The 21117-nt window shown below is 42.0% G+C and overlaps 1 protein-coding gene across 2 annotated transcripts; it reads right to left on the bottom strand.

Moving 5' to 3' along the window:
- Positions 1-466: 466 nt before the first annotated feature.
- On the bottom strand, positions 467-19147 carry mnta (MAX network transcriptional repressor a). 2 transcript variants are annotated; one of them, XM_063907311.1, is made up of 6 exons: positions 18900-19147; positions 10195-10753; positions 9841-9882; positions 9439-9550; positions 3278-3470; positions 467-3103 (listed from the first exon to the last, which is right to left on the bottom strand). In XM_063907311.1, the coding sequence occupies exons 1-6, from the start codon at positions 18970-18972 to the stop codon at positions 2346-2348; spliced, it is 1737 nt and encodes a 578-aa protein (XP_063763381.1). In that variant the 5' UTR covers positions 18973-19147; the 3' UTR covers positions 467-2345. The 2 variants fall into 2 exon arrangements, with proteins under 2 accessions (XP_063763381.1, XP_063763383.1); XM_063907313.1 differs by lacking the exon at positions 9841-9882.
- Between the last annotated feature and the right edge of the window lie 1970 nt (positions 19148-21117).

Genomic DNA, 21117 nt, shown 5'->3' with positions numbered 1-21117 from the left:
ATTAGCAATGAAGGCTTTCCTCATAGTTTCTACGGTTTTTGGATTTTCAAACTATACTTTTTAAGATACACATATGACTGTTATATGTCAGTCTTCCTGAACAATTTATAGTAATTCAAAATGTTATTTAAAATCTGACTGTCCCCTTCAACAGTCTTTGTAAGATAAAATGATAAATTGGTCAACGAAAAAGCAGATTAAGACATTTGTAAACATAATACAATTTATTAAGTAGCTTTTATAAATTTTAAATTGTACACATTTTCCCCAGCATTTTACATAATACAGTTAGATCTAAATGCAGCCCAACATTTACAGGCTATATACAACTTAAACTTTCTCCATAGGGAAAACACACGAGTATATTGTTGCTTCTTCAAGTATCTGAATCCCTGTTCATTTTTACAAATTTAGTTTTGATACAATATGATTTGCATAACATTTGGAGGAAAAAAATCACTTAAAATCAAAATTAAGTGTCCCTGCTTTAATCATATTGCATCAAAACAAAATAGAAAACAATTACGGGGCGAATACTTTCCAAAGTGGCCGAATGTGATATCAACGTGAAAAGAGGTCTGTGTAGTCGCCACCCCCGATAAACAGCACTATACATGGTCCCAGAAAAAAACAACTTTATCATCAAATGTTACATTGAACAGGAGTTATCTCCACATGAAACAAGCAACAGTACATCTTAAAATACAAAATCATTTTTAAATGTTATGCTTTACATACACGTGATACTTTCACAAAGTATATTTCTTTAAAAAAAAAAGAATAAGAAAAAAACGGGCTTAACTTCTGATGAGTGCACTTCTCCACATCCTTTCACAGACGAGTACATTCAGAATAAATAAGGAGAACAAGTGCTACTCTAAACTGCTGCTCATTGAGGCTAATAGAAATGTTCACAGTGCTAGCTTTGGAAAAGAATAGTTTTGAAAATCACAATGGTTAAATTGATGTCGGGTGTTGAAATCACTTAAAACTCTGAGCAAAGAAATGTAACATTCCTACTGCAACATGTTGAGTCAGACAGTCCCTCTACTGCTCCTCGCTTTCAAGATTAATACAAATACACACAGTCATGACATGCATTCACAGCATGCAAACACCCATACTACTACCATTTGCCCTTCAAGACAGCACAGAAACACACTTAACTACATTTTATGGACCTTTTTTATGTATTCACATTCAAAATTAAAAAACAATCCCATACCTTGTAGCGTCTGAGTTTGGATCTAACATGTATATTTTTTAAACACACCACTGTGTTGTGACTTTTAGAGGGTATGTGGAATTGATTCTGTTTGGCAAAAATATATTAGCAGCTGCGACCAAAACATAGCTCCATCCTAAATAAAGTAACAATTTCAGTTTCCAACATTAAAATACACACCCTGAAAAAACGGCTTGTACTCCAACTTTAAATGGCCGGTGTTTGAAAGAGACACATCAGTATTATACTATAATAGACGTTTTCTTAATAGTCACAGGAATATTAGCATTTAATTGAGCACAATTAGCCAGCAGGGGGGGCTATAGCTGTATGCAGCATCACTGAAGATTGATGATCCAGCTCACCCGGTTCAGTCCAGGATTTGACTCCAGCCCTGCAGCATGTGCTGCTGCTGAGAGGAGGAGCTCCTCTGCATCACATTCCCAATGTGCTGGTTATGGCGGGTCCAGCAGTAATCCTACACTCAGTCTGTCAGAGCCCTCAAAACACAAAGTATCTTCTCCACTACATAATATATGTTAATCCACAGTGATAACCACCAGCCAGTACCTCCATGTACACAGTAACATGCAGCAGACATGGAACACTAGGCTTGCTGTACCCAAATCAGATGTATTTAAATGAAATCAGATTTGGCTGTTTAATTCAAATATTTTACTTTTTGTTCCTCTTTTTTCAACTCTATGTAGGCACATTGACTGGTAAGGGGGTCACCGACAGACGACTTTCACCCGGGGAAATGAATTGACATTGTAGTGGCAGCAAAAGACCTCCCTATATGCAGAGAGCGATGTCTTAACATCTGCCCACCATATATATTGCCACACTTGCTCAAGATGATTTCAATCATATCCTAAATTCAGGTTCAAGATTTCAGGACACCGGGGAAGTGCTCTTTAAAGAGGTTTTGTTGTAGGATTGTTCCCGGCTTTTTATCGGCTGCAATGCTTTTGAATGATAGTGAAACTCTGGATCAGCAAAGGGTCCCGCAGCTCTCCGGCCCTCACGGTGGCTCCTCAGAGGCCTGATCGGAGGCCTGTAGTTCCCCTATATCCAGGGGCGTCCCCTTCTCCCAGCCTGGTGGTCCTCTACGCGGGGTTCAGGCCAGCTTCAGAGTGCTGATGGGGAAGGAGGGCATGGTCACCATAGTCACAGGGTTGAGCACCGTCTGACCCACCAGCTGAGGGTGGTGCGTCACCATCTGGGTGCTCACTGCTGTCTGCTTGCCCATGATGGTGGCAGCGGGTTGGCTAGTCGCAGTGCCGTTCATGTGAGGGGGCGCATGGTTTATAGTGTGGGTGATGTGACCGACCATGGCCGACTGTGTGACGGCCACCTGTTGGGGGTAGAGAGTGGGCAGGTGCTGGCTCAGGTGGGCCACCGGGTGCACGGTGATGTGGCCGATGGGTTGGTGCGCTAACTGGTGGGCGATGTGTTTGGGACCCCCTCCATGGATGACGTGGTTCACTGCTTGTATGACTGAGGGGTGGGACACTGAAGCGTGGGCTATGACTGTGGGGTGGAGACTGGACGCCGTCACCATCTGTGTATGTGTGGGGACGAGGGTCTGCGTGAGGCTGATGGGAGTGCTGGGGGAGGTGAGTGTATGGGGGAGTGCAGGTTTGGACGTCGGCTGTGGAGAAGTCACTGTGAGCGGCTGGAGCTGAGGGACTTTGTGCTGTATAGAGATGTGCTGGGTGATGAAGGACGTAGTGCTGGGGGCCAGGGTGGGGGCCTGAGTGTGGGCTGCAGTCCGGTGCAGATCAGGTTTCATGGTTTGAGGCACGGTGGGTAAGGCAGTCTGTGCTCTTGGCGCAATCTCATCTTCCAGATCCTCATCCATAATGTCTTCACCTTCTGCAACAGACGAAACATTAGCATCCCCAAAAGCAATACCTCATGTGCAGTATTTCAGTGTACTTGTTTATTTTACTAACACACATATTTAGAAATATAATGTGATTTGGTGCAACGAAAAGGTAGACTACATTTACTGAATGGTTTGTGTATGGGTTGTAAACGTCAGTCTACCTGAGGCGGTGGAGGTGGAGGCCTGGTCCTCCTCTGGCTGTACTGTCTGTCGCAGGACGCGGTCGATCTCCATCACATCCATCCACTGACTCAGCTCGTTCTTCAGCTCCGCTAATCGCTGCTGCGTGGCGATCTTCTCTCTGGCCAGTCGCTCCATGTCGTGCTCGTACTCCTTCTCTTTCCGCTTCAACGTCTGAAAAAGGAGAAGAAGACGACTGTCACACTCTCAAATCCTTGGATTTTAAAATGATGGAGAGAATCTTCATGAGTTGATTGGGTACAAGTACTACAGAGTAATGCAATAATATAATACAACCACAGCAAAATAAATCCCGCCTTGCTGAAGCTTTGCTTTTGTTGACTCTTGTGCAAACAAAGAGATGTTCATTTAATTCCATGCTTATGTTTGAAGCCGTATTTGAAGATTTTTAAAAATTAATTTGTAATACAATAACTTTCAGACCTTTTTCCTTTGCTTCTCTATAATTTAGCTTCACTAAATGTTGTACATTTATATTAGTTTTAGTTTTAAATCAACAATTCAAAGATCATTTAGCCACTTGAGGACAGCAGGACTGTAACAAAACAAAGTCATGCATCATTTAACCTCAATAAAACCCAGCAATAAAGCCCATGCAGTCTTTACAGCTGATTAATAAGGAATATGTCCAAAAAATACAGATTTAAAAACAAACTTGCGACCAGAGACTGTTTGCACAGAGCAAAATAACAGAGCTAAATAAGCATGCGTAGTGGAGGAGGGAAGGAGGGAGGAGGCGGCTGTGGAAAGTAGGAGGTGCTGCCAGGCTGTGGCTCTCTGTGACCCAATTTCCCCTAACCCATCAGCTGACACAACGCAAAACAAACTGAGCTGCACCTCCCTGCACAAGGCTACCGGTTAGGATAATGCACCTAATTTATATGTACAAAGAAATGTTAAGCAAAATATAAACTTATAACGAATGATTAAAGGAGTGCTGGCTTTTGTGATACAGGCAGGATCGAGTTACGCTGTCAGGGGATTCTGGTTTGGAAATATGACACCTGATATCATTTATCACATGTCCTACTCAGTCAAGTACCCGAAACTACCTTGCAGGGAGAGGCTAGGGCAAATGACCCTGTCTGAAATCTGTTACCAGCAACCTGATGACTCAGGATTGTAAAGCCATTTCCCCAAAGGGTGGACTTCCTGTTGGTGTTCATGCCACCGTGTATCTGTGAAGGTACAGAGCATGTGCAGGTCATCCAGAGTGAGAGGGCCAGGTTGAGAACAAAGGGGCATCTACACGTGTGTTGTGTTGTGTTGTGTTGTGTTGTGTTGTGTTGTGTTGTGTTGTGTTGTGTTGTGTTGTGTTGTGTTGTGTTGTGTTGTGTTGTGTTGTGTTGTGTTGTGTTGTGTTGTGTTGTGTTGTGTTGTGTTGTGTTGTGTTGTGTTGTGTTGTGTTGTGTTGTGTTGTGGCTGCATGTAGAGGGGTTTCTATCAGCGGGGTTTGTACAGTACAATATGCTTGTACATAAATAGCACAGGGTGACAAAAGGTGGGCCTTGAGTAATTCAGCACCTGTCTCTAGTCCTGATCCAGGATTAAAAACACACGGGCCAAGCAGCCTGTGCATGGACTGTTTACAATCACTAACAAGTACAAACTCAGAGGAAGTCCTGTCCCCATTTTTATTGGCAGAAAATAATCATGACAAGAATAAAAAACCACTTTGAACTATAGTGGCACATTCTGCAGCTCAATCAGTGTGTTATGATAGCACTTCTACATGACCTCAAACCTTGTTTGGCGACTCTGTACTTCAATTTTCAGGTGATGCATACACTGTTAGATCTGCAATAAACTAATATAAACATGGCCTATTTACTAGTCTGGATCTGCTTTAAAGAATTGTTTCTAAAAACATCAAATTAGTTGTATAATTGTCCAAATTAGATTCAGAATTATCATAGTTATAATTCTTCATATTAGAATCAGAATTGTTTTCACTGATTCACTTTTTTCTTGTGAAAGTGTTCGAGTGCTTCTGGAATATCACAGGAATCCAAGTATTGCATCATTTCTCAGTCATGCAGACACTAAGAGTAAAGTTATAAGCATGGCGAGCAGGACAAACCATACACTCAGATGAATTAGTAACCCGGTACATATCAACGGCCACTCTCTGTCCACAGATCTTTGGGTATCAGTGCTTCAGTCTGAACACGTAAACAGTTTCCTCGGTGGAAGCACATGATGTACTGAAATGCCCCCATCTGTTGTTGCCATGGAAACAGATGGGAACCTCACAAGGTTTCATCAGTAACATGAAAAACTATGCACACCTTCATGTGCTAAAGGTACATTTTAGTTTTCCCCCAAAAGTGTGAGCATTTGTTTTTACACCTGAGTGGAATAGTGAAAGTGAATCATCACGAGCATGGGGAGCAGATTCTCTCACACACACAGCGCTGTTAGGGTATGAAGAGCGTACAAAATATGTGACACGTGGAACGAGAGTAAAAAAGGGAGGCACCCTTTTACTCATGTATTAGCAGGCAGCTTTATGTGAGCCGCGCCACACTGTGCGTGCCTCAAACTATGAGTCATGGTGAGAAACACTCCACAAAAACCCACCGAACTCTCTCTGTGGCAGGGCTGATGAAGCACAGAGCAAACACTTTTCCTTTTTCTTTTCTTTATTAGGATCCCCATTAGCACTAGCATAAGCGTTGGCTATTCTTCCTGGGGTCCTCACACACACACAAAACAAACATTAAACAAAACTAAAAGCAAAATAGAACAACTCATTTCATCATATGAACAATGGTATACGAAGTGAAACAAAAATGGTCATCACATTTTAGCCATCATCACAAGGCCAAACCACAGGCAGTTACATTTTACTCTGTAATGCTCATATAATGCACTGTGTTTGTCTCTTTAGAAACCAGGTCTGCGGCTGATTCCTCCCTCATGACTTCATCCCCCTGTGAATCACGTCACCAGGTTGATAATGTGCAGAGTTCCTTTTGTCTCTTTGCTGCACATGGCCGCGCCCCTGAGCCACAAACGTCCTCCTTCAAAAGAGAGACAACGCCCCACCTTTGCCTTGTTTGCCATGTGAACATATCGATTAGTACAGGGAAATGCTGCGGTATACGAGTGTGTGTTGGAAGGTAAACACTGCTTGAGCGCTGTCACAAGCAATGCGAGTGCTGAGCACATGGCCCCACAGAGAATGGGAGAGGGAGGGCCACAGAGAGCAATACAAGCTGTACTCACTGACTCACTTTTGCAGCAGACGGCACCAGGCTGGGTTTTTCTTAAAGGGCCAGGAGCACAGGAAGCCACGTTGCAGACATGCTGCTGGATGACTGATCAGAGGTCTTGTGACAAAGTGGTATCCATAATCTCGTCTCACTGTGCCCTCGAGCTGCAACAGAGACCTTCACGTGATGCCCGACTTCAACAATAAAAAGCTTGTCTATGGTAAAAAGAAAAAAAGGCCCAATATTGCACACCACTCTTTTTGTGCAGTCAGTTGCTGGTCAAAACTGACGTTAATACCTCATTGTGGCCTGGCGCTGGGGGAAAGTCCCGACCATGCTGGAGATATTTCTCTCTTTTTTACCCAGAAAATTAGAATTTCCCTTGAGATGGATACACTCTATAGCAAATGCAACAACTTCTGAATTTGACTGCAGTCTTGCTACAGAAGACACAAAGACAAAGCCAAAAAACCTTGACATATTACAGCAGTGACCTCGACTGCCGTAGATTATTTTTCAAGGCTGAATTCATAACAAGTGTAAAAGCAATCAGTGCTTTGTTTTAAGGCTTCTAAGGAAATATGCCATCGTTTGCCTAATGAAATTCTTCAGATAATGAAACACACATGCACATTCTCTACCTCTACACTCAGATTTTCCCAACCAGATGGCATGACACATTTCAAACTGGCATTCTGGGAGAAGCAGTGTAGGAACAAGTTCAGTGAAATTTGAAGGGGAAATGAAGCGCGAGCTAGTAAAACGAGCCCTGTGTTTACCGCTCCATACTCCCTCCCTGCTGCTGAGCTCGGCGGTACGGATAGTCCTGCCTGTTGCAGAGCTGGGCGGGGGCCATGCGAGGGGAGGGTGTGGGGGGGTGACGTCACACGGATCACGCTAGCCATGTGCTTGCTGCTCATGTGGCCTTAAAAGCTCACATATGCAGGATGGAGGGAGGAAGGGAGGGGGAGCAGAGATGAGGAGCTCTAAAGCATCAGGGTTGATTTTACAGCCTCGGCTTTTACAGCACCACAGCAGTCTCTGGGGAAAGTCTTCAGGAACAAGATACATTTAAAGTAAAAACACAAACCTGTGAAGGTGAAACAGCAAAGCAAAATCTATTTGTGTGTAAGGGTTCTGGCTATTTAGCTGCTGAATCAGTTGCACATGAAATGGAATGCGGAAGTAAGACATGATCTTTGCCAAGTCGGTGGTTTTCTGTGGAAAGCTGAACATAAAACTAGAAACGGCACTTAGCTTGGTGTTTTTGTGTGCAGGCTGCCCGCCCAATGGAGGGCAAGGACAGGGGCTGCCTGAAAAAAAAGCCTTTGCCTTGGGATAAAGAGGCACACTGTTGTGACCTACAAGAGATACAATCTAGTGTTATGGCACTGGGTCATATTTCTAAACAAGAAATAACATGTTAAGAAAGACCTGTCCCTGACAAGAATTAACCTTTATTTTGGCGGAAATATATCGTGCTTTGGGGACTAAATTAAAGTTGCGTCCACCCAGAACTAATGGGGTTGTAGCAGTTGGCATTTTTTTGCCTTGGTTGTGCAGCGCAGCTTTTGATAGGAGGAAAAGAGAGGCAGGTCAGTGGAACACAACACTGGTAACAGGGTGTTGCTTAATCACACAGAGAGGGGGCAGAGGGAGGGAGGTTGGGTGACGAGCTCTGCACCCACGCTGTCCTACTTTCCTTCAGTATCCACGCGCCGAGAGGAGCAACCAGACTGCTGCATATCAGAGAATCAAATCAGCAGCTCCCTGTCCTCTGCAGTTTACATTAGTAAACCTGCACCACTGTTATACAACAATAGGAAATATGAACACTGCAGTGCTGGTGCTTTGAATAGCTCATAACCAAGGAGAGCACACCAAATACTATTCAGTATACCCAAATAAATATCTGATATTCTGTACACCTAATAAAAAACCATGACCATTGCTTGACCAATGAAAATACAATACAACCGCTCTACTAGCGTACATGAAATCTGAATAAGCACTATTCACCTGGATTGTGTTATTACAACAATTACAGCACAAATACACTTAAATAAAACACCTTATGCCAGCTTGGGCCCATGGGTACAATGGTCTGCCCTATAGTCTATATCTCCAGGGGAAAAAATGAGACTAAAAAACAGGACACAGCGCAGTTTGTCGGAAATAGTGAAACTAGGCCACTAGTGGACCTTTGCACCAGCTGTTTACTACCATATACTCACAGTGAGAGTCATTTGTGGACATGGCACATTTTCTTGACACTAGACAAAAAAATTACATAAAATTTGGCAAAAGAGGAAGCGTCAAAGACTTCTCAGTGAAGAAGGATCCAAAAAAAACAGAATAAGTTTGAATTCACTGTGTGATGATGAATGCAGCAGGAAGTAGGTTTTAAACTTCTTTGGTGAGAGAAGTAAGTGTTTATTTGGGACAGACAAAGATTACATTTAGGATAAGTCAACCCAACATCCACTTAACGTGTACTTTGTGTCCTTATAAATCAATTTCAGCTCTGAACATACCAAGCAAATGTGTTCCTTTTAAAAATTCCCGCTTTTAAAGATTGTGAATAGGTGTATGAACATCAATAAAGAAAAGGCAACACCTGCACACCAACTGGATGCTATGATATGGTTTAATAACATTTTTAAATGCCGCCGCTCTTGAACCCAAGATTCTATTAAATGTCAGCAATGCTTTGAAAAAATCTTGACTGCTTTAGCAAAATTCACAAACACCCGATGATTCCAGGTCACAAGACGAGGCGGATTACAATGGAGCCGTCAGTTTCATATTAACACAATGAAGCTCTGGCGTAGTAAAATGGATCAGCAATATGCCTTTGCAAAAATGTATGACCAGCACTTTGTATTAGCAAGCTGGACTGGCCTTACCTGAATGTATCTCAGCGCACTCCTCAGCACGCTCAGATTGGAGGTCTTCTTCTCGTCGATGTTGGGAATGTTCTTTTTCAGCGTCTCAAAGCACTCCTTCAAGTGTGCCCGTCTGACAGACACAAAACACAGAGAGGGGATTTGAGACAGCAGGGATGGTAGAGCCACATTTGGCTTTAATTTAGCAACAGATGATTACAAAAACAACATTTTAAAATGTTTTCTAAACTAAAAACCTATCAAGCTTAGCATTAAAATTAAACGGCAACAAATAAACAGAGGCACCAGTCAGTTTCAGAGAAAAAAAACTATGTAGCTAGTAAACTATTATTAAATGTAACAACACAAATAAGCTCAGATCGCGCTCTCTTTAAGGACCTATGGTAGACAGGTTGAACCCACCTGTTTTTCTCAAGCTTGTTATGCACTTCTCTTGTGCCTGCCCTGTAAGAGCACAGATGAGAGCCCAGTAAGAATTTGGCGTTTAAAGGGCAGTGTGACATGAATAATCAAAATCAACCAAAAAATATTTCTTACTAGCAAAAAGCTTAGTGACGATAATATTCTGTCTTTTAGAGGCGAAATATCAATAATAGAACAGCTTCACAATTGCTATACATAGCTATTATTTTTTGCATTTCACATCATTAAAAGACTTTGATTGGTTTAATGCTACAGGTCAAATGTACCTATATATTTGATAAACAAAAATCAACTGGTCTATTGAAAAGCAATTCTCCCATTTAGATTATGTACCCTCCCGGTCTCTTCTTGTCTAGCAGGCGGTCATCAGGAGGACTACCCCGGCTGTCGGGGCCGTTCTGCAGAGGGGCCTGCTGCAGCACGGGGCCCGACTGAGGCAGTATGGCGTGTTGCTGCGGGGTCGAGACGATGGACCCAGGGTATCGCTGCACCAGCTGCTGCTGCAGTTTAGCATTGTTAGTCTGGGCGATGAGCTGCGGGTGGTGGTTCTGTATTAGCTGCTTGTGGTTGGCGGTCAGCACAGAGTGGTCAGGTTTGGGTTGTGGAGAGCGTGGCAACGTGGTGGCAGGCGGGGGAGCAGCAGGGGGGGAGAGGGTGGCGACAGGCAGAGTGGGTGAGCCTGCAGGGTTAGGGGTGACCACAGGGATGGGGATGACAGCGATGGGCATAGACGGGGGAGGCAGAGAGGGCGGGATGGGCCCCGGGCGGCCCTCAGAGCGCAGATCCACCCCTTTAGAAACATTGTTGATGTGGATGGTTGAGTTAAAGAGGACAGCAGCGTGCCTCTGCTGCGAAAACTGCTCCAGACGCTGCTTCTCCTTTAGGTCATCCTCTGAGGGAGAAACAAAGCAGGTTAACAGAAGAATACAACACCATACACATTTTAGGGACAATGAACACAGCATCACACCACTGAATTTGAATATGTTACGTTTTGTAAAATGATAGGGAACAAATCAAGAAAAGTAACAACGGTGTGTCAGAGGAAATGCATGAGGCCAAATTCAGTAGCATCTGGCATCTATTGAAAATAAGAACTGACAACATGTTTGGCAAACCACTGAGAAGTCATGGTGAGACAACACAACAAACACTCACACACACAAACCCATGCCTTCCATATGATTGTCCTAGCTATAGTAAAGTGTTTTAGATGCAAAGCTAGGGATATCACCACCAGGGTTGGGTAGTAACTGATTACATGTAATCTGGATTACGTAATCAGATTACAAAAATCAAGTAACTGTATTCAGCCCAGATTACAATACAAAAATGCGTAATTAGATTACAGTTACATTGTTGGGGATAACCTGATTACATTTTATCTTGCAAACAATGAAACTTTTTATGACAGCCAAACTATCTATTAATTTGACAAGCAGTTCATTCGTTTATCCACTAGATGGCACCATCATCCATTTGCCTATGTAGTTTCTTGACAAAAAAACGGTTCAAATCAAAACTCAAGATGGAGGAGCCGTCGACATCTGTAGACAGACCCCCGTTGGGAAAAATGTGTTTAATACGTGGCAATATCGGAACAATTTTGAATTAAAGACCGTGGAGAACAACAATGTATATGTACTTTGCAAGTTGTGTAGACCAAAAGTACAAGTACTGTCAACGGCGTTGACATCCACTTCAAATCTGAAGAAACACCTCGAGGTAAGTTGAACGTTATTATTAACACTAGCAGCTAGTTATTAGCTTGGAACGACACTATTATCACCCTCTTACGTGTATGTGTCTTATGTGTCACTTAATATTTATTTCAAACTAAGACGGCGCATTTGTGAAGAAACGCAAGCAAGTGTGTATCGAAGTTAGATATGTACGATAATATTATAGCAGTGTTATGCTGTGTAATTTTCAGTCATTTGCTGTGTGACCACCACTCATTTGATTTCCAACCCATCTAAGTAAACTAGCAAGCTAAACTGAACATTCATTTAGCCGTGCTGAAAAAAATTTGCGTGCAGAGGGTTGCCATTGAATTGTATCCTGGTTTTGGTTAATGTTAGTGCTAGCCGCGAGGAAAGACAATGGTCGCAGAGGCGTCCCGAATCATTTTTATAAACCTAACGTTGAGGTATACGTGGTAGCCAGCATTGATGCGCGGGCTGACCCGAAGTCAATGCAATCGGTGGGGACAGTTTCATAATTAATTTCACCAAGTTTCATATCAGCAACTTTTGCATTACAGCCTGTGTAAACAGCACACTAGAACATGTATTTCAGATAAAACAGAAGTTGATCAAACATTAATGAGTCATGATGAAAGAATGAAAATAATTGTGTGATCAAAATAATAATAATAAATAGAGAATAGTAATATTTTTTCCCTTGTGTGATTATTTCAGAGAAAGCATGCTGGAAAGTATGAGAAGAGGCCTGAGCTGGACACAACAGATCAACAACAGACTGGACCACCTAAAGAAAAGCAGGCGAGGCTCACACAATTTCAGAGCAACATTTCACAATCCAAGGTTAACTCACTTATGTTAACCTTCATCGTGGATGATGTCCAGTCCTTTAGCATACTGGAAGAACCAGCATTTAAAGGACTTATTGAGGGATTAAGTGGGGGGAAAACTGTGATGACCAGAAAGACACTGATGGCTAAACTTCAAAGTGAATACATGAACATGAAAGACAAACTTAAAACAAAATTACAACAAGTGCAGTCAGTCTGCACAACTGCTGATATATGGACAGCTTCTAATAGGAGCTTTTTTGGGATGACATGCCATTGGATCGAGGAAGGTGAGCTGGACAGGAAATCTGCAGCTCTTGCCTGTGTCAGAATGAAAGGCAGACACACATTTGATGTCATTGCTGCAAAGATAAATGAAATCCACACCACATACAACATCGAACATAAAGTAGCAGCAACAGTGACAGACAACGGAAGCAATTTCGTTAAAGCCTTCAAAGAATTTTCTGCAAATGATGATGATGATAAAGAAGAAGAAGAAGTCACTTTTGAAGATGTTAACACCATTCTGTCAGAGGAAACCGATGAGCATGTACACCTTTTTCTTCCGCCGCATCAAAGGTGTGCTTCGCACACACTTAACCTAATCGCAACAAAGGATCTCACAACTGCTTTGAAACAGGGGTCAACACGTAGAGTCTACAACAGTGCAATGGCCAAATGCTCTGCATTATGGAATAAGACCCACAGGTCATCACTGGCTGCTGAAGCAGTTGAAGAGATAGGCAAGATGAAATTCATTGTTCCATGTGTCACACGCTGGAACTCCGAATATAATGCAGTGCAAAAAGTTGTGTCTTTCAGTGAGGTACAGCTAGGGGAAATTTGTGACCGCCTGGAGGTTACCAGGTTATTGCCCCATGAGATTGCCTTCTTGAAAGAATATGCAGAGGTCCTGAGGCCTCTCTCTTTCGCCCTTGACCTTCTGCAAGGAGAACATAAATGTTTCTTTGGACTGCTGATACCCACACTTCTTACTCTGAAGAAGAAGCTACGTGAACAGAGAATTTCAACACGCTTTTTCAATGCTGCCATTCACACCATCCTGGCAGCAATCGACAAACGCTTTGCACAGACATTCACCAATCAGGATGCAAAAATTGCAACAGCAACAATGCCACAGTTCCGTTTGTGGTGGCTGGCAGAACCTGAGAGAGAGGATGTGCGCCAGCTGTTGGTATCAGAGGCAAGCCGCCTAGATCCAAATGAAATTCCTGAGGCGAACGAAAGTGGGAATTCTGCGCAGTCAGATGAGGATTTCTTCAGTTATGGACCAGAACATCCCAGTGTCAGAAGTGGTGTTGCTGACGAGGTCAGAAAGTTTCTAGAAGGAACAAGCAAGAGCCTTGACTGCCTTAATGAGTTTCCAAAGGTGAAGAGGCTGTTTCTGAAATATAACACCATCTTACCCTCGAGTGCACCTGTGGAGCGGCTCTTCAGCCATGGCGGCAACATCCTTACACCCCAGAGGAACCGCTTGACAGATGAACATTTTGAACAAGTGCTACTGATGAGATACAATAGGAAACTTGTTTCTGTGGCCTTTGATTAATGAGCAGGTGTTTTTTTTCTCTCTCTTCCATCTATTCTGTGTGTGAGAGGTAAGGGATGGGAGGGCTTGGGTTGGGGGAGGATGAAGAGGGCTGGGGAAGGGGGGATTGGGGCAGGGAGGGGGTGGGAAGGGGAGTTCTTCAGTTCAGTGCTGACCCTCATAAAAAAAAGATTCATATGCAGATGTGTTGAAAATGTGTTGACTGTTTTAAGATATGTTTAGTTAATAAAATGTGTAGTTAATTAACAAACTGACAGCTTTACTAAGAGCAAAAAAAACAAACGCTTTGCACAGACATTCACCAGTCAGGATGCAAAAATTGCAACAGCAACAATGCCACAGTTCCGTTTGTGGTGGCTGGCAGAACCTGAGAGAGAGGATGTGCGCCAGCTGTTGGTATCAGAAGCAAGCCGCCTAGATCCAAATGAAATTCCTGAGGCGAACGAAAGTGGGAATTCTGCGCAGTCAGATGAGGATTTCTTCAGTTATGGACCAGAACATCCCAGTGTCAGAAGTGGTGTTGCTGACGAGGTCAGAAAGTTTCTAGAGGGGGTGGGAAGGGAGGGGGTGGGAAGGGGAGTTCTTCAGTTCATTGCTGACCCTCATTTGCAGATGGGTTGAACATGTGTTGACTGTTTTAAGATATGTTTAGTTAATAAAATGTGTAGTTAATTAACAAACTGACAGCTTTACTAAGAGCAAAATAGATGTAATGAAATTATCAAGTGAAAAATAAAATGAAAATTCTTTGGTCAATTCTGTGGCGGTGTCTTTTAAAGGTGCATACTTGTGGAAGTAATCTAAAAGTAATCAGATTACGTTACATGTTTTTGGTAATCCAACTGATTACGTAACTGATTACAAAAATTACCATGTAATTTGAAATCAGTAATCGATTACATTTTAAAGTAATCTGACCCAACCCTGATCACCACACAGAACATGTTTAACATCATTAGCCAGTGTAGCACGATGCCAGGCTTCTCTTTATCAAAGCTCTTTTCCTTTTGTTGGTGCATCTCTGTAACAGGCTTAAATCTGGGTCAGAAAACATTGGATCAACCAGCAAGAGTAAGCTAGATTTTGAAAGTATTTGACTTAAGAAATCTCAGCACCTCCCTTCAGGCTGCCTTCCAGTCACTCCCTCACATCACATGAAAACAAACTGCCCAACTAATGTTGCAGGACGACTCAACGAGAGCGTCGAGGAGAGGAGCGCAGCGCTGTCACAGATTAGCGTATAATAATGCATAGATTCAATAATAAATTACCCACTGGCATGGACTGGAACATATTTGTTTTTAAGGAATATTTTTTCCCCCATTTAAATATCTGGAATAACCAAGAAATATAATTGTCTTGCTTTTTCAGAGTCAGAGCTTTAGATACATTCATTGCTGTTGGGATATAACTAGAATATCAAGAAATGTGACAAACAATGCTTCGAACATACATTTCCTATCATAGCTTTAGCTGCATGTGTATTTACATTTAAATCCGGGCAAGCTTTCCGTTTACTCCCTCACTGAAGGAGGGTTGTTTCTCCAACAGAGATGCATCTTGCTGTAATGTAATCCCAGTGCGCTGACTACGCTGTGTTTGGAAGGTGGGCGAGTGTCTGCTCTACATCTCTAACAAAGAAACACACTGAGGGAACCCTTAACATGTCACCAATATAAAAGGCATTACAAACACCATGTTGTGAAGAGTGTAGTAGAAACACAGGTTTAATTATACTTATAAAGACACACAAGTCAGATACCTTAAAAATAATAGACATTGCTCACTTTAGACCTTGTTTAGGAAATACAATCAAAGAACTTAAAAGATAAACTTGTTGCAGTGTTAACTAGTTGTTAACAAAGAGAAAGGGCCAACAGCTGAGTGTACTGAAAAACTGTGACAAACAATGGGAGAATGTGAGAAGATTGACAATATGTGAAATATTGCAGTATTATAACAAAAAAAAGAGAGGAATCAAAGAGTTTCATCCGCCTTGTATTATTATCCAATCATATTGAAGACAGCCTCATTATGTATGCATGCTGGAGAAAGAGGCTGTATGTCCAGTTGCTATGGCAGCTGTGATGTTCACTATTAAGAGGTCGATATAGTGTACGAGAAGCCGTCAATTACCAGGGCTACAGAAAAGACATTTTACATTTTGGTTTACAGAGATTCCCCGGGCTACACATCATATGGTACGGACTTGAAAAAAACGTCAAGTTTGTCCCATTATTCTAGACCTCTATATGAGAATACACACTCAGTTGCCCGTTTATGAAGTGCAGATACCTTTGGTGCTATGAATGAGATGGATCAAAATACAAACCGTCAGTATAATTCTTTCAAAATAGTATTTGTCCAGCAGTTAAGCGTATAAAGTTCAGGAACATTCTAGCCCTACTTTCACAAACAAGCCTTGGATGACTTACTTATAACAGGGAAAGCCACAAATGAAATGCAACACATAGATTCATATTCATTCATTCCTTTGTGTGCATGTGAAAAATGTTGTAAAGACAGCTTCCTGAACATGTCCTAGCCTACATCACATGAATGAAAAAAAGATACATTCCCAGGTCGAAATCATTCTGCAGTACAATGTAATTGTATCATATTTAACCAACCAGTGTCTCACTGTTTGCTGCATATGTATGTAGCATTAAACTTTCAAGTCTTGACTTGAAAGAAAAAGGGAGAAGAAAAGAACAAGATGTTCTGGCTACTGTGCTTGCCAATTTTCATAAGACTCTGCCGTTATGAGAGACTGATAATGTGTTGTTGTGGTGCAGACACTCACTAGAACGAGGAGAGCCTTATCAGAGGGAACAAGTATGAAGCACTTAAAAGAACAAGAGGATTTTCTATAGACATTATATAACTGCAGCACATTGAGAAACACTGGCCTACTTTTCTCCACAGTGACCTGCTCTACAGTAGCAGAGATGGAGGGGGGGGGTCTCTGCTCTCCCAATGCAGCATGGCGGGAGGAGCTGGGAGAATGATGAAGAAGAGCTCTCACTCTGAGCTTTTCTGAATATCTCAATACATGTGTAATGATAAAGCTGCAGCAGGTCTTTTCACAATGCATGAACCTGCTTGCTAAAGTATAACAATTCTGGCTTTTACACATAATTCTACTTCATGGAAATTCTTTATCTAAACTGTTCAGAGAAAAAGCCTACGTTTGTTTACTGCGACACGCTTGAGCTGTCCTGTCATCTTTTCATTAGCATGCAGCAACAGCAGTCCCATAAATTATGTGTTGAACCACCAAGCCTCATACAAAATTAGCTACAGAAAGATCTCCATCGTATAGGTGTGGTATTTAGAGTTCACTTTTTCATTATTGGGCCACAAGCTTCAAATGTATTGTAGGAGCATGTTATAGAAATGCTACTAACGACACGGTATGGCAATTGACAGAGCAATTTAGGCAAGTAAAATGGCAGTGTTTACAGATTGCAGGTAGTGAATGAAAGGGACTAAACTGTTGTGGATAGGGTGACCAGACGTCCCGAGAAATTCGGGACAGTGCCGAAATCTAAGCTGTTGTCCCGAATCCAGCCCTAATTGTCCCGAAGTTACACTAAATCAGGATCTTGAGTATTTATTGTCTGATAAACCATTAAATATGTCCGTAGAGGTTGAGTCGTCCTGCAGCCAGTCGCGCGCCAGCTGCTTATTGCCCCTAATGTATCTATTATGATACCGCGCGGCGCGAATTTAGATAGTATTACTGTATACAGTCTATGTAGCTTAATAGGCCGCCGTGCGCCGCAGACAACAAGCCAACCCCCCATTAAAAAATGTATAATGGTGTCATTGTAGCAAAAAGTCTTCACGCTATTCTAACTTTAGCTATACAAATATTGAAAAAATAAAATTTGGCAACACACTCTTTAATTGTATTACTGTACATTGTGGTCTCTTTTCACAGTTAACTGTCAACAGCATCTGTTTGCCTTTTTAGTGCAGATTTACACTTATCTTCTTCGAGGAGGTGGTCAGTTTATTTCCAGGCTGCATTTAGTAGTGACTCATCCTCCTCATAAGCAATCTCTGGGAGGGGTAGCCCGGCGCGCACGTGGTGAAAGGGGCAGGGCTGATAACATATGGAGGCGTGGTTGTTTGATACACGTCACCGACAGACACCCAAAGCCAAGAGCGACTGAAAGGCCACGGAGTTTCTTTTTTTTTTCTTCATTTAAGAGCCAAACAACGAAATATAACGACGCATGAACATGTTGTTTGAGCACCACAACAGTTTACATTTGTGAGGAAGCAAGAATGATTAAAAAAAAGCAAATACGCATGAAGGGGAAGCCTTAAGCCTCTTGATCTCCGGCGACGATGTCAGGTCATCATTATGTAAAACGAGCTCCCCTGCGCCACCGCCCTTTATCCCCGCATGTTTTGGTGATTTAATTTCAAATGTCTCGAAGCAGTGCAGTCACAAATATGGTGACAATCAGAGGTTACTATCTGATAACTTTACAGTGAGGCTGCATTTTAAAAACTATGTCTATGCAGCAGGTTTCAATGCAGTCAACCCTAATACTGCAGCAACCCATATGTTTATAAGGTATTTGGCTTTATGAATTAGGTTAAGACAAAACCACACTGTTACACCAAGAGAAAACATAGTCATGCAATGCTTCTGCAAACGAAAGTAAAACTAAATTGTCACTGGCTGACTTAGACATAATGGCACTCTGTATTTTATCATGTTACCATAAAAAAAAAGCTACAAACCGACGATTCTGTTATTACTACATGAATGGCGCTGATAGGGTTTGTCCATAACTAAAACAATACATCTTTTTGAGACACATGCAACTGAGCTGTTAAGCATTTCGATGTGATATTTCATAGTAACCCATGTTGTAAAAACATTAACTATATTTATAAAAAAATATATCAACTTACCACGTGCTTTCTGTTGTTGCTGGGCTTGCAATTCCAGAAACTTGGCTGCTTCCAGAAGCGTTTCGATGCTCATTTCTGTCCACTTAGAAACACTGTGGCTTAATCTTTCAAACAGAAAGGCGATAAAGCAAATGCGATATCCGCCCGAGTACTACAGGGAGAGGATCCCAATCTAATGCTGGAAGATGGGTAATCGGATACCCCCTCGGTAGAAACTCTACCACTTACGTAGAAGAGTTACAAACAAGATGGCGCTCAAAGTAGTAGGAACAAATATGGTTTGTGAATCACGTAGCGTTTGTAACCGCCCACAGACACACTCCCTCCCATTGCACATAACAGGACCCGAGAAAACACGGACAGTGTTTGGATTGGATTAACAACTGTGTTATAAAGCTCCACTCACACACAGCATGTCGCAAGCATCCATTGATCACTTTTAATTGTATTTGATCTATACACTGTAGAAAACTGTCGCAAAGGCATTGCGCTACACTGTCTGTCATATGTCGCTTAGCAACGGATTGCTCGACAACGAAGCAGCTTTTATCTTTACCTACATCATACGCGTTTAAACACGATTTATATTATTACTAAGGGCTTTTAGATAATCATTAAAATACGTTACTAAATATTGTACTTGTGTAAACGTGTTTATAATCCTGCCATGACTACTTGCGTTTTCTGACTACTCGGGAAACGCAAGCCTACTTCCAACGGCTGTCCCCGAATAGGGTTTGGTTGGTTGACACACTTGGACCACAACTAAAAAGTGTGAATTTGCCCAGCTCCCGTTAATAAATACTTGTATAATCAAACAGTTTGATTGATACAAGTGTGATTTTTCCTTATCACAGCCTTCAGAAAAAGTGTTAGCAATTGGGTTAAAACATCTTTTTTTGTATGTAAATTAAACCGTTAAGAGACGTCCGCCTCCGTTATTTACTAGTTACCATGACTGCAGCACATTCACATCTCATTGATGAATTGTTCAGCAGCCAATCAGCGTTAAGAAAACAAAGTCCGCACACATGGAGACAAGTGCTGCGCCTCTGCTGTGGCATGGCTTCAATTCATGATAGACTGGACATACGTGAACACGACTGCCAAACCAGCCCAGCTAAGGTTAAAAACAAAAGAAAACAGCTCAAGTTGTCGCTGTTTCGCAAAACAATTAAACATGGCGCATTACGTTATTACTTTTTTAAACATGCAGCTTGTCCTCATATCTACAACAAAAGTGTATTAGATACTTTTGCAATGGGGCATTCTGCATAAAAAGTACTTTTGGTACCCAGGTATATTTTGAAGCACAATTTGTAGTTTTCCTTTCCCTTTTGAAAGCATGATTTTCACTTTCAACAGTATCTACATCGTGGTATTGATAATTTTACTAAAGTAACATATATTTGTACTTTCTCCACCCCTAAATATTGAGGCTATAACTACAACTAAATGATTATTATTTTTGAAGTTTTCTGTTCTCAATCAAGATATCACTTAAATAGGACCCGCCTGACAAAGTGAAGTAGAACAAAAGATCCTCAAAAGCTAGACATCATGCTGCGATTCAAACAAATGAGAAACAAAGTAATTGAGATCTATCAGTCTGGAAAATGTTATAACGCCATTTCTAAAGCTTTGGGACTCCAGCAAACCACAGTGAGAGCCATTATCCACAAATGGCGAAAACATGGAACAGTGGTGAACCTTCCCAGGAGTGGCCGTCTCAGTTTTGCCAGGAAACATCTTGATGATCCCCAAGACTTTTGGGAAAATACTCTGTGGACTGACGAGACAAAAGTTGAACTTTTTGGAAGGTGTGTGTTACATCTGGCGTAAAAATAACACAGCATTTCAGAAAAGGAACATCATTAAAATGTGGTGGTGGTAGTGTGATGGTCTGGTGCTGTTTTTCTGCTTCAGGACGTGGAAGACTTGCTTTGGTAAATGAAGTCATGAATTCTGCTGTCTACCAAAAAATCCTGAAGGAGAATGTCCGGCCATCTGTTCATGACCTCAAGCTGAAGCGCACTTGGGTTCTGCAGCAGGACAATGATCCAAAACACACCAGCAAGTCGAACCTCTGAATGACTTAAGAAAAACAAAATGAAGACTTTGGAGTGGCCTTGTCAAAGTCCTGACCTGAATCCGATTGACATGCTGTGGCATGATCTTAAAAAAGGCGGTTCATGATCGAAAACCCTCTAATGTGTCT

This window comes from Eleginops maclovinus, chromosome 18 (genome assembly GCF_036324505.1).
Source record: "Eleginops maclovinus isolate JMC-PN-2008 ecotype Puerto Natales chromosome 18, JC_Emac_rtc_rv5, whole genome shotgun sequence".
NCBI lineage: Eukaryota > Metazoa > Chordata > Actinopteri > Perciformes > Eleginopidae > Eleginops > Eleginops maclovinus.
This window is presented reverse-complemented; position numbering and strand designations above follow the sequence as displayed.